Source organism: Vitis vinifera, chromosome 12, assembly GCF_030704535.1.
Source record: "Vitis vinifera cultivar Pinot Noir 40024 chromosome 12, ASM3070453v1".
Taxonomy (NCBI): Eukaryota; Viridiplantae; Streptophyta; class Magnoliopsida; order Vitales; family Vitaceae; genus Vitis; species Vitis vinifera.
Genome location: NC_081816.1, coordinates 2,130,718 through 2,144,268, shown reverse-complemented (window position 1 = coordinate 2,144,268; position 13,551 = coordinate 2,130,718). Strand labels below are relative to the sequence as shown.

General features: G+C 37.5%; 3 protein-coding genes across 3 annotated transcripts; all 3 read right to left on the bottom strand.

The window, feature by feature from the left end:
• Positions 1–492: 492 nt before the first annotated feature.
• Positions 493–3,105, bottom strand: LOC100253956 (G-type lectin S-receptor-like serine/threonine-protein kinase SD2-5). Its single transcript, XM_019223349.1, has one exon. The coding sequence runs from the start codon at positions 3,103–3,105 to the stop codon at positions 493–495; it is 2,613 nt and encodes an 870-aa protein (XP_019078894.1).
• Positions 3,106–5,904: 2,799 nt separating this feature from the next.
• LOC109123521 (G-type lectin S-receptor-like serine/threonine-protein kinase SD2-5) lies at positions 5,905–7,740 on the bottom strand. Its single transcript, XM_019223467.2, has one exon. The coding sequence runs from the start codon at positions 7,563–7,565 to the stop codon at positions 6,303–6,305; it is 1,263 nt and encodes a 420-aa protein (XP_019079012.1). The 5' UTR covers positions 7,566–7,740; the 3' UTR covers positions 5,905–6,302.
• Positions 7,741–9,371: 1,631 nt separating this feature from the next.
• Positions 9,372–13,292, bottom strand: LOC100243728 (probable sugar phosphate/phosphate translocator At1g06470; the record flags this gene model as incomplete). The annotated part of the gene is made up of 4 exons (XM_019223348.2): positions 9,372–9,814; positions 10,314–10,495; positions 12,222–12,316; positions 13,002–13,292. Coding segments are annotated over 3 exons (528 nt in total), but the record flags the coding sequence as incomplete, so codon positions are not given.
• Positions 13,293–13,551: the final 259 nt, after the last annotated feature.

The following is a 13,551-nucleotide window of genomic DNA, read 5'->3' as shown; positions in this document are numbered from 1 at the left end:
TAAGAAGCCTCTCAAGTTTGAAGGTTTTAGAATGTTAAGTATGTTGCTTGGATTATTACAAATTAATCAAGTTAAGATGGTATATTGGAAAGTAATATTGATTTTAGGAAGTTTCTAAAAATTATAATTTGATTTAGTTTTTAAAAAATACATTAGAATTTTATTTTTATTTTTATTTTGTTGAGTAATTGATTTATTTTCTACATTTAAATAGCTAAAACCTACAAGAGTTATATTTTTCTTATTAGTCTAAGCTTCTATTTCTTAGGTATCAATACTTATAAATGAAGTGTTGTGCAATATTTAAATAACAAAAGTGATGGAAGATAAATAAACTTTCCTTAATTTTTCTCTATTACAATTATTGTGTACTTTCAATCCCGTTACTCCAACTACACCAAATTCAATGCAAAGAAACAAAAAGCATTTCTTGTTGAACAAGGTGGAATCATGTGCTTTCCGTCAAGTGCCTGCAGCTGGAAATCTTTATCCTTATCTGGGACCCGATAGAACTGATGGCAATAGGGGAGAGGCAATGATAACATTATTCTCCCTATGACCAACCGCTTCAGTCCCTATTGGGACTGCTGGATAAAAGAAGTTGTACTCCAGATTACCTTCAACATTGATCACCCCCTCCAAGACCTTTACCACCACGGACATGGAAGGCCTCTTAGTGACCTCACCTTGTAAACACCATGCAGCAAGCCTCATCATCTCCACAACCTCTGCTCCGTGGGCCTGCATATCCTCACTGTTCTTATCAACCAAATCCAACAGTTGATCTTCCTCTGCCCTTTGTTTAAAAAGACATAACAAATGCGTATCTCCCTCAGGCTGAGAGCGATCCAAATTTTTCCGTCCACACAAAATTTCCAAGGTCACAACACCAAAGCTATACACATCTACTTTTTCTGTAATTGCAGAGCTGAACCATTCCGGAGCCAAATACCCCAAAGTTCCTCTCAAGGTCGTTACCACTTGGCTCTGGTCCCTGTCAATTAGCTTGGACAATCCAAAATCAGAAACTTTTGCATTGAAATTTTCATCTAAAAGGATGTTTTGGGGTTTAATATCCAAGTGCACTATTTTCTTTTGGCATTCTTCATGGAGATAAGCTAAACCCCTTGCTATGTTGAGTATGATCTTCCTTCTGGTTTGCCAGTCAAGAGCAAGCCCCGAGCTTCTGTCAAAGATCCACTTGTCCAAGGACCCATTGTACATATATTCATAAACTAGGAGCCTTTTTGATTTCTTGACACAGTATCCGACCAGTCTTACCAAGTTCATATGGTGAATGCCACCTATTGTCTCAACCTCAGCTAAGAAGGAATTCTTAGCTTGACAAAAAACATCCAGACACTTCACTGCAACCTTGGTTCCATCGCTCAGAATCCCTTTGAAGACTGAACCAAATCCTCCTTTACCAAGCTTTTGACTAAAATTTTTAGTTGCAACTACCAAGATTTCATGAGAGAACCTAGTAGGCATTCCGGGTACTTGGTGCAGATAATCCTCCTCATCTTCCTTGGCATCTTTGAAACCCAAAGATAGAAAATAGCATGCCATAACAGCAAGGAACAGGCACAAGAAAGCTTCTAAACTTAATAACAGTATAACTGAAATCTTTTTTGAGGGTGGGGGAGAATCAGGAATGAGATCAGTGACTGCTGGAGGAGACTCAATTTTTGGGACGTTCTGCACCTTAAGGAATGTAGTCGAATTCAATAATGTAGAATACACTTCTATATTCATCAGTGAAAAGATTTCAGATGGGAGATAGCAAAGTCTGTTATCTGCAGCAGTCAGAAACACAGCAGCTTTGCAGGAATAATTCTTCAGACAGGCACGCTTGCAACTTTCAATATCGGTGCTGGCATCAAGTTCGGGGGCAAAAGAAAAAGATGTAGTTTCCTTGAGCTCAAGAAGACTGTGATAATGAGAAGCTTCACGAGATAAGGGAGTAATTTCAGAACACCCAAGATGGGGTTCGTTATAAGATATTTGCCTAAAATAGCTTGTTTCTCCGTCAGCTGGTTTGGGACAACTGCACTGCCCATTTGAGCAAATTCCGTATTTTCCACATGTCATAGGGTATAGACAATCAAGGTCCCTTAGCAAGGGAAAAAGCAAAGCCCTCCAGCTATTTTTAATCCACTCATAAAATCTCAATTGCCCTGTCGGTTCCAACTTGATGTACCGAGCAAAAGATGCAGTAGGAAACTCCCAAATTGGCTCGTCTGAAGATAGAAAGAGACCCCTTTTACTGAATGAAACATTTATACTTCCAGTGTTACCCACACGCATGAAAAAGTATGCCAGAGGTGGAGTGGTCCCGACACAAGCAGCAATACCTTCACTGGTAGCATAAAATGAAAGAAAACCTTCAGACCAATTTTTTTCTGAAACACTAGCAATCATTTTCTGCCCGGAAACCAATGTCTGGCCTGGAATGAGACTGTCTGTTGGGTGATCAAAAGACTGCCAAACAGAAGTATTATTGCTGTCAAACAATATGAGGTTTCCTGTCTTGGTCAATCTCAAACCAACAACAGACTCACCAGACGTACTCGTTGACCAAACTACAGTGCCATTTGCTTCTTTCAATATCAAATCTCCTTCTCCTGTGAGCTGCAATGTTGCATTAGCTCCAACCAAATTGTTTCTATTTGCAGACCACACTACTTTTGGGAATTCTACCACTGGATCATTGCCTGAAGAATCAATACTTCCGTATGGGAATATTAGGACCGCAAACAGGTAGCCACCACACTCATAATTGCAGTAGAAGCCACATACAAAACCTGCATTTCTAGTGCTCGTCATATGGAGGATTGGCATCAACATAGACTTATCATCTGATAACACATAATGATCAGGTGAAGGGTTGTTAATCCACAAGGATGATAGATTAGCAACCGGATAATAGACATCTAGGGCATTGAAAAGGTAACGTATAGAAAGAGAATATATGAAATTATCAGAAGGGTTGTTAAATATCCATGAAGATGTTATATTGGAAACTGGATAAGAGGCATCTTGGGCATTGACAAGGTGGTAAGATGAGAAAAGAATTACTAGAAAATGAACATAATTGATGCCCATATCTCATGGAGTGACAAAGGGAGAAGATGGCAGGATGAAGACTTATAGCAATAAGCATGTGCACATGAACATGCTTGTTTAAACCTTTGTTTCTATTTTCTAACAAAATCTGTATTTAGTGTCATCCACAACTGAAGCAAACAATATTGTCCTTTGCTGCATATGATTGATCGCCAAGTATGATAGCGTGTCGTTACTTATGTGACCCACCATTGATGTGAAGATCGCATAGAGCTCTTAGTTTTCAATATATATGGATTTATTCTATATGTTGGATAACCCGTTCAAAGTCCCCGCCAAAAATGAATTAAAAAGAAAGGTGTAACAAACATTTCAAGGTGAAGTATACTTGAAAATGAAAATCCCAATGACTTTGGTGGATGCTGCCAGTTGTTTTAACCTCCCTTAAGAATGATTTCTGATTTTGACCTAAACCATCTAGACATTTTAATGCAACCTCCCACCAAGCTTCTCCCGTGAAGTTCATTGTCGTACCTTCACGCTATGTTTGGTTCCCAGAAAATGTGAGAGAAAGAAAATTGGGAGGAAAAATGGAAGGAAATAAAAAGCTAAGGAAATGAATATAAATTTTTTCACTTATTTGGTTATCCATGGAAAATTCAAGGGAAAAAAAAAAGAATTTATTTTCTTTTGTTTGGTTAACTACAAAAAAAAATCAAGGAAAAATTAAAGGAAAACAAAATCAACAATTTGTTTTAGATGATTGTCAATTTAAACTAGGGTTTCTTATAAATTTATCATTATTACAAGTGTTGATCCATTTTTCACTTCATATAATACCTCATTGACTTCAAGTTTTTAATTCTCGTGTTGTATGTGATAGAAGTTATAATGATACAATTAATAAATATATATATACTTAAGTTCAATCTTTAGCTGAGCTAGGTTGGTGAAGCCTCAATCCAAGCCCAACCCACCTTTGATTGGGCTGAGAGCTTGGATTTTTCGGTTCGGGTTGGACTCAACCGACGCAGCCTTACTAGTTTGATGCAGGTTTAGAAATTTTGAAAAAAATTAGGGGTCATATTGTAATTTTATAAAAATATAGTGAAGAGTGGTACTCATATATGAGAGGAAGAAACTCTATATCCCTCTCTCATTTCCCACACAACCATTGTAGCCACATAGCAAGCAGCGGAGCTCCGCTCTCGGTACCCGCGCACCGCCCTTCCACCACAGTGGTCAGTCTCTACTCTTCTTTCCTTCTCTCTTTCTTAGATCTAAGGTATTGGTTTGACGAATATTATATCTGAAAAGTTTGTCTTCTTTCTTTTCCCCATATTATGTACAATGAGAATGGATGGATAGTTTTCATGTTGGGTTAGGTAAGGAAGGAGACTCATGGGAACATGATTTGAAGAACGCACTTCATCCATGGGAACTCGGGTGCCTGAAAAGGGTAGGTTTTCAGACGTACTGGAAGGTGGTCGAAGTGATAGTGGTGGCCGTTGAAAGGGTCGACAACGGTGAGAAGTCATAGCGATTGGTGAAGAGGAAGTTAGTGGTGAACAAGAGACTCAATGAAGACGATAGCACAAGCCCAATAAAATTTCCCCCAACTTTTCCCTTCTCTTTTTCTCTTATTTTCCTTATTATTTTTTAAGGAAAATAGTAGGGAAAATATTACGATATTTTCTTTAATATTTTCCTTTATATTTTTTTTCCATCATATTTTCCATGTCACCCAAACTAAAGAAATTAATTTTTCACATGATTTTTTTTTCTTTCCTTAGCATTTTCCGGGAACCAAATATAGCCTTAAAGTTTCGTATATAAGATAAATATTTCATGAACATTCCTTCATTTTCTTGAGGAATATTCCTAAAAGTTCTCCATTGACTTCATCACAATCCTTTATCTTTTGGGAAAATTGAAACACTAGGATACGGTGATAATGAGAAACATACCAAAAAAAGCACCAAGGACGGATACTATGCAAAAGATTTGGAATGGTTCTAAATAAGATCAATCATACCAAGAAAAACATAAAGCAGCACTGCATGAACAGTTCTTTTAATAAAAAGCCGGTTTACAACTCTCAATAGGTGTAATCTTCGGGTAGATCTAAAGGTGTAACTGTAGTCTGCAAAGCTCTACAAGGGAGCAATTAGGGAACCAAAGATCAAGCTGCCCATCTTTTATTGACAAAAAATAGTTTATCCCATTCATTAATCTAGTATGGACTATTGTGCTGCCAAACTCATATTATTTCACAATTCCCACTAACTATCTTATTATTAAGTTGTACAAGACACCTGGTTATTTTTGGGCCATGTGGAGATTATGAAACACTGTTGATATGGACAATGAAGATGGAAATGGGTGAAGTGTCACAATTTCCATTGCAGAAGATGCAGCAGGCAAAGGTGGGCTGAAGTTTCACACCTACAAGGACGCTCAAAGTCAATCCATCAGTGAAATCAGGAAAATGGGAAGCAGATGGAATGTTTGTAATTGATTTAGAGGGGTCACAACAACATCATCATGAGGTCTGGCACTGGTTAAGTATTTACATTAGAATGAAAAGGTGAAAAACCCAACACAGATTCCAGCTGATGCTCATTGCCTATATGACAAGAGAACAAAGTTCCACCTTAAAAAACCTGGACAAAATTATAGAAGAGTGTGCCTTAGTTGAGGTGTTGGTTATTAAAAATAGCTTTACCTGCCTCCTTAACCTAATTAATCTGTTACAAGTAAATCGTTCAAACAATTCCAGCTAAATTTTTTGTCACTAAGCTGTTCACCAATGGACTAATGATTGTCACAGGTTCCCGATCAAGTAGCTCAAAAGGATGAAATTCCCTATGATTTCCAGAAACAAATGCTTTATTTGCATCCAAGAAAAGCCAGACCATATGACATAACAAAATACTAAATTTTTGAGAAGCCGAAAAGAACATATCTAGAGCTTGCTGTGCCCATTTAAGTCTTCAATTATCTCAATAACTGACAAAGGATTGATTGAACTGAAAAAGGATTGAAGAGGAGAGTATATGATAATTCAAACAAATTTCCTGCAGAAAACAATTGCCACAAAACCAAGAAAACAGAAACTGCCATTACCTCCAAGACAGCTAGATAAATCCAATAGAAGCTATTGAGCAGAAAGAACCCAAAGACCATAGCAGTAGCATTTATTGTTGAAGCGTTTGTGGCTTGAAGTTTTTACTTTCCTACCTGGGTCCTGATAGGACTGATGAAGATAGTGGAGAGGCAAAGACAAACTCTTGGCAGCCAACTGCTTCCATCCCTCTTTGGGCTGGTGGATTGAAAAAATTGTAGTCCAGATTATCCTCAACAGCTATCACTCCCTCCAAGACCTTAACCACCACTGACATGGAAGGCCTCCTAGTGATGTCACTTTGTAAACACCATGCAGCAACTCTCATCATCTCCACAACCTCTGCTCCATGTACCTGCATATCCTCGCTATGCTTGTCAACCAAATCTGACAGTCCTCCCTCCTCTGCCTTCAGCTTGAAAGGACTCAACAAATGCATATCTTTCTCAGGCCTAGCGTGATCCAGATTTTTTCGTCCACACAAAATTTCCAAGGTCACAACACCAAAGCTATATACATCTGCTTTTTCTGTGATTGCAGAGCTGAACCATTCAGGAGCCAAATACCCCAAAGTTCCTCTCAATGTCGTCACAACTTGGCTTTGGTCCCTGTCCATTATCTTGGACAGACCAAAATCAGAAACTTTTGCATTGAAATTTTTATCCAAAAGGATATTCTGGGGTTTAATGTCTAAGTGTACTATTTTCTTTTGGCATTCTTCGTGGAGATAGGTTAGACCCTTTGCTATATCCAGGATGATCTTCCTTCTGGTTTGCCAGTCAAGGGCAAGCTCTTGGTTTCTGTGGAAGAGCCATTTATCTAAGGATCCATTACACATATATTCATAAACTAAGAACTTATTTGATTTACTGGCGCAGTATCCAATTAGTTTTACCAAATTGAGATGGTGAATGCTGCCTATTGTCTCAACCTCGGCTAAGAACGAATCTCTAGTTTGAGCAAAACCATTGAGACACTTGACTGCAATTTTGGTGCCATCACTCAGAATCCCTTCAAAGACACAACCAAATCCTCCTTTTCCAAGATTCTGACTAAAATTTTCAGTTGCCTCTACCAAGACTTCATAAGAGAATCTAGTAGGCAACCCTGGTACTTGGCGGAGATAATCCTCCTCATCTTCCTTGGCATCGTATCTATTCAGAGAAAGAGATTGCCTTGTCATGACGGTAAGAAATAGAACAAAGAAAGCTGCAAAGCAGGATACCAGTATGACTATAATCTCGCTCCCTGTATTTGAGGGAGGAGGAGGGACAAGGGGACGATTAATGTCTGGCGAAGGAGCCTTGGGCTTTTTTGGAAGGTTTTGCACCTTAAGGAATACGGTCGAATCAAGTAGTTCTTTATTTGCTGCCATATCCGTGAGAGAAAAGATTTCAGATAGGAAAGAGCATCTTTTAAAACTCAAAAATTTTGTAAATATTGCAGCTTTGCAGGAGCAATTTTTCAGACAGGCCTGCTTGCAACTTTCAACGTCCGTACATCCTCACTATAGAAGAGAGCAGGAATATATGAAGTATCCTTGAGCTCGATAAAACTCTGATCATGAGAAGCTTCACAAGACATTATTCCTGTCGAATAGCACCAGGTTCCCTGTCTCAGTAGACTGTCTGTTGGATGATCAAAAGACTGCCAGACCGTCTCATTGTTGCTGTCGAATGGCACCAGGTTCCCTGTCTCAGTCAAGTTTAAGCCAACCACAGACATACCACATGTGTTTGTAGACCAAACTGTAGTGGTGCCATCAGCTTCTTTCAAGACCAAATCTCCTTGTTCAGTAAGTTGCAAGGTTGCATTATCTCCAACCAAACTGTTTCTGTTAGCCGACCACACTACTTTCAGCTCATCTGCCCGCAGGATACTGTCATCAGTTGCATTATGATTTGGGAATATGAGAACAGCAAACACGAAGCCACTGCAGTCATAATTGCAGTAGAAGCCACATACAAAACCTGCGGGGTGGTTACTTACTCTTAGGAGGATTGGGACAAGAATAGACTTGTTGCCAGTGCTTACATGATGATCAGCTGATGGTTTGTAAACCCATAAGGATGATAGGTTTGCAACTGAATTATGGACATCAAGGAAACTGGCAGGGTTGAAGGAAGGACGACTGAGCCAGAAATTGTTAGTCCTCAAAGATGGTGTGTTGGCCACTAGATGATCTTCGGCATTGACATGGTGTAAAGAAGGGATAAAGAGACTCAGAAAATGTAGCACACAACTCAGAACACGGCTGATGCTCATTGCTTACAGAGGGACAAAGGAAGACAACAGGAATTTGGATGAATTAAGACATTTATATAGGTTGCCTCATGACATGAGGAAGTGATACATATTTTGTCATCTATTGCTTCCTAGTTTCCAGCTCTCAACCATAAGCATAGGATTCATCCTGTGGAAGATACTACTTGTGCATTGTCTTAGATAGGTCACCTATATTTAATCAATCACCAAAGAGGACGGCAATATGCTGTTGCTTATGTGATCTATCATTGATGTGAGGGTCACATATTGGTCTTTTGGCTATAGATTCACTCCCATCCAGCTTATAGCTAGCCTCTCTTATGTTGGTTTCCTTGTAGACATAATGGAATATGCCAACCCCAAATTGCTATGTAGGGGCATATACATGTTGGACTGCGTCAAGGTTTTCCAGTCTATGGAAGTGCATTAAAAAGAGTGAAATGAATGTGTCCAGAGGAAAGGGCTGAAATTTTGTTGAACACTAGGGAAGGAATGAAAAATCCAATGACATAATGAGGCACCAAGTTGGCATGGCGAATGTTGGTAAGAATAATTTCATATTTCAGTGCAGCACCCACCTCATGGTCATTATTGCAACTCGTTCTAAACATCTCTTTTCATGGATTTCCAACAAAAAGGAGAAGAAAACTGGCATGCCAACCATGAGAAACATACCATTTTTGTTGCTGAAGCACTGATCAATGGTAGAATGTAGATACAATCTTGTAGAGTCCATTTTTGTCGCTGAACAGTAGTCGTCAGGTTCTGCCCTGAAATATCAAATGCATTCCTGCTTTTTTTTATTTTTCTTTTTTTTTCCTTTTTTGGCATATAGGCTGCTCTCCATGGAACAATAATGGAGCTGGAATCCTTCCATAGAAACAAGGGCTAAGTGGATTTATTATTTACATCGACGTAAAAACACAACCCAACAAAACATTGATATTTGAAACACCAAGAAGAAGATATCTATTATAGCTTCTTGTGCTCATTTACATCTTCAATATCTCAATATCAATGAAAAAATTAATCGAAAAATTGAATCAATAATGACAATTTTTGGAATCAAGAAGCATACTTAATACCGAATACAAATATTACATCAGCCGAAAGCTTGAGGAAACTTCCCACACCACAGTTTTTTTCCCCCCTTTTTTCTGCTTACCTTGTGCTAGAAGTCAAGAAATTATTGGCTTGACTCTTTAATCTACAAAAATTCCTGCCATGGATCCAACAGAAGAACTCCAAAACACCGAAGGCATAGCTCAGAGAGCACAGGATTGTTTAATTCAGAGACTAGCTGGAAATAAGTAGTACACCTTACAAGCTTCATCAATCAAACCTGAAAATCCATCCGTCCTGAATAAGGATCATTCCACATAACGAAAGTAAGAAAGTTAAAACTAATCCAAGTTTGAGAATCATGTAAGAAACCACATGTCTTACTTCAATCCAAAGAAATACCACTTAACTGAATAGGAAAGACAGACTCAGACAAATTGAGTAATGAAAAACAAAAAACACTACCACCTCTAATATGAAGATTTATTGTATTTTATTTCTTCAAAATAGGATATATACCACACAGTGAAAGGCACATGAATTTTTAAATAAAATCTGATAAAAATGAGAGTGGGTAGAAAAGCATAGAACAAGTAAAGGTGTCCATGATTAACATGCACTTTGTTGGCAAGGTACACAAGTATGAAACTCTATCAATGCTACTTTCACATATGCCACTATATAGGTGCATAAGAAGTTGAATCTAGAAACTCATAGGAACAGACTGAACATTATAGAGGTCAACCAAATTATTCAACGTAACAATCATTTAAAGAAGATAGAATTAAAGTCTTACTTAAACTCATTGAGTTCAAATGGTTTGTCAACCAGGGCTTTCAAGTGCTATCCTCTTGCTCATCCACCTCCTCAAGAATAACATATCTTGCATTAATATTTGATTTGAGTGAGCCAGCAATATCACCAGCAGCATCACCCATGTCAACTTCATTGCTGTGGCCCGTCTGTAGCTTTAGATATCTAAACAATAAAAATAAAAGTAAGAATTAGAAAGATGACAACACAAAGACATATTATGAGAACTTTGCTGTTGGGGGAAGCAGGATACAAAATGCATTAAATGGTCATGATCTGAAACCTAATGATAATGACAATAAAGAATATCTACTGTCCAGCAAAAAAGTCAAAGCACTTACAAGTTTTTGCATGGCATGCGTCAATGCTCTTAAGATTGATTAAGGCTTGGCTCTTTATCATATTTGACAAATTAGGTTAGGCACTCTTGGGATGAATTAGTAAGTGTAAAAAACAGGTATTGCATCAACGCAAGCCTTGACTGGTTGATCTTAATGATCGACTCATTGACACCAGATTTCACAGACTAGGGAACAAACTCTTAAATTTTTAATTATTTCCATCAATCGAGATTTTAGAACATTCACTAACAAAGGACTTAAAAACAAGAAATCAATACCAATGATAAACCCATCTTGGAGAATAAGTCAATGGTGTACATGAAGCTTATGCTATACATGATTAGCAGGCTGGAACCATTGATATTCACACGTCAGTGCTAAACTGATGGGAATTTACAGGTGAACATCTCATCGTTTGCCTTGCTGACAGTCACTTGCAAGGTGGTGCACACCTAATGAAATTGCACCTCTATAAATGGAAGGAAAATCTTGCAAAACTTCATCAAACAAAATGGTTGGCAATTCTGAGGAAATTTCTTGCTTTAAAAACTTATGATAGCTGCCTTTATAGCTAACAAAGGAGCCATACACCTCAAAGATATCATATTATTCAAGAACTAAAAGGTTTCATTACAAACATGAAATTAGTTTGGGATCTCTTTGGATTTGGTTTTTTAGCATATTATTCCTTCCTTTTCTTGGGGGTTGGGCTGTGGTTTATAAGGAAGATCATACAAAATGTCAACTTTTTCTATCTAAGATTTGGATTGCCAAATAAAAATGACTAACTACACCTATGTAAAGCACAAAGTCAGCCATGAATTAACTGTTCTCATCAATCTCAATAACTTAATGAAGAGTAAAAATAATTTAATTTATCATGATTTATATTTTGAATTAAAGGTATCAGCTCTATTTTGATGGCGTGTAATCTGCAATGTAGCACAAAACTTGATTACTTCAGGGCTTGATCACACACAACCACTTTTTTTTTGTCAACCAAACCCACACAACATAGCAGGATTCAACTAGGTAAACCTCGGACAAAATGCAAGGAGATAATCTTTTCTTTTCATGTAAATTTCTTCCTACTCTAAATATGAAGTTTTGGCAGCTTCAACTCATTGGTTGTTCTTGTTACAGACATGTTTTCCTTCTTTATAATGGTTCTGTTTTCTCTCATTTCAAGGTTAACTTGTCCTTCTTGTACTCTTGATTCATTCAACAATGAATCGTTGTTTCTATAGCAAAAATGACAACATATTTAGAGTTCCTTTCATATAGATGGTGACAATGCTAGTTATTGACACCAGTGGAGTTCTAAGAATTCATCCTATTATAGAAATGGAGCCTATATAAATAGATTCATATATATTCTGAAGCTTCATTTAGGTGATTACTGGGGTATAGACTTCATTTAGCAACAAAACATATTAGCTTGATAGTCCTACAAACTACAGAGTATTAACTGCATTTAGCAACAAGATCAAAGGAAGCAGAACAATGACATGTATAAACTTTGCTCAAAAACATGTTAAATGATGACTTGCTTGTACCAGTTGAATAAACTAACACCAACCATGATTGTGAACAGACCAACCCCCTTCAACCAGGTAAACTGATCATGGAAGTAAAAGACTGCAACCTGAACCAGCAATATACAAGGTCAGAAAATGATTTGGAAACAAATGGAAGGGATCAGCAATGTGCCAATGATTGAGCAAATATGATCAGGATATAAAACTAACCAAAATCATGTAACAAATGAAATAAAACAACTAAGATCATCCAGGATATGAAATTGATCTGAAGGTAATAGCAAGGAGGATTTTAATTATAGAATTAGGGCAGGATGGATTAAATGGGAAGTGCTTATTGAGTGTTTTATAACTGTAGAATATTTTTGCTGAGCAATGACAAATTTATTTGTGTCAACTTAAAAGCAAAATGTTATAAGATGACACTAAGGCTACCTATATTTTATGATACAAAAGGTTTGGGCAATTGCCCCCACAGGCAGCTCAACTGACTCAAGGATAAGAGGTCCCAAGTTAGAGCCTGAGCTTACACAGTTCTTGAAGAGGGAAAGTACCAGTGGTTTTTCCTAGTCCAGCAAAGTGGGGCTAGTAGATTTACTTGTTTTATCAAAAAAGAAAAATGTTTGAGCATTTTAAATAAACATTTAGAAAATGAAAGTAGGCAAAATCAGAATGCTTAGATGGATGAGACTGACAAACAGGTAGTCAAGAAGGCAGGATACAACCATAGATATATGGGAACAGTCAAAAAATTGCATATCCATTTATCAATAATTTAACAACAGCTCATACCAAAATAGTGACAGCCTCCTTGACAACCCCTGCTATAGTCACTGTTACAGCACTAGTTACTGAGACAAGAATGTATTCTGTCAAAACCTGCAACAAAAGGAAAGAGCAGAAACTCAGACCAGGCTTATTCAGACCAAGAGGAATACCAAATAAGTTGCCAAGAATAATTTGACAGCAGCAGGAAATGTACGTAAAGCCTGAGAATAAGTCATCAAATACTGTGTCACCAAACAAGGTCAAGGCCCAGCAAAGCAATAATAAATAAATAAATAAGATGAGACCAATGCTAAAAATTCAATGAAAATAAGTCTCTTTGAGGTGGTCTTCTTCTTCATGATTTCTCATTGGCTTGATTTGTCTTTGGATTGCCACTTTGGAAGTTGTCTTGTCTAATCACACTTGAAATATGATCATTAGTTCTAAACCTTATTTTGTTATCATCAAAATCATGATTAACTAAACTTTGGTTTCACAAGTTGGAAAAAACATTGTTGGTCATCTACCAACTGTAGAGAACAATGTTTTGCTATTTCGAGTGCTTGACAAATCA

Coding starts and splice junctions, on each gene's coding strand:
- LOC100253956 (XM_019223349.1), bottom strand. CDS start 3,105: ATGGGCATCAATTATGTTCATTTTCTAGTAATTCTTTTCTCATCTTAC.
- LOC109123521 (XM_019223467.2), bottom strand. CDS start 7,565: ATGGCAGCAAATAAAGAACTACTTGATTCGACCGTATTCCTTAAGGTG.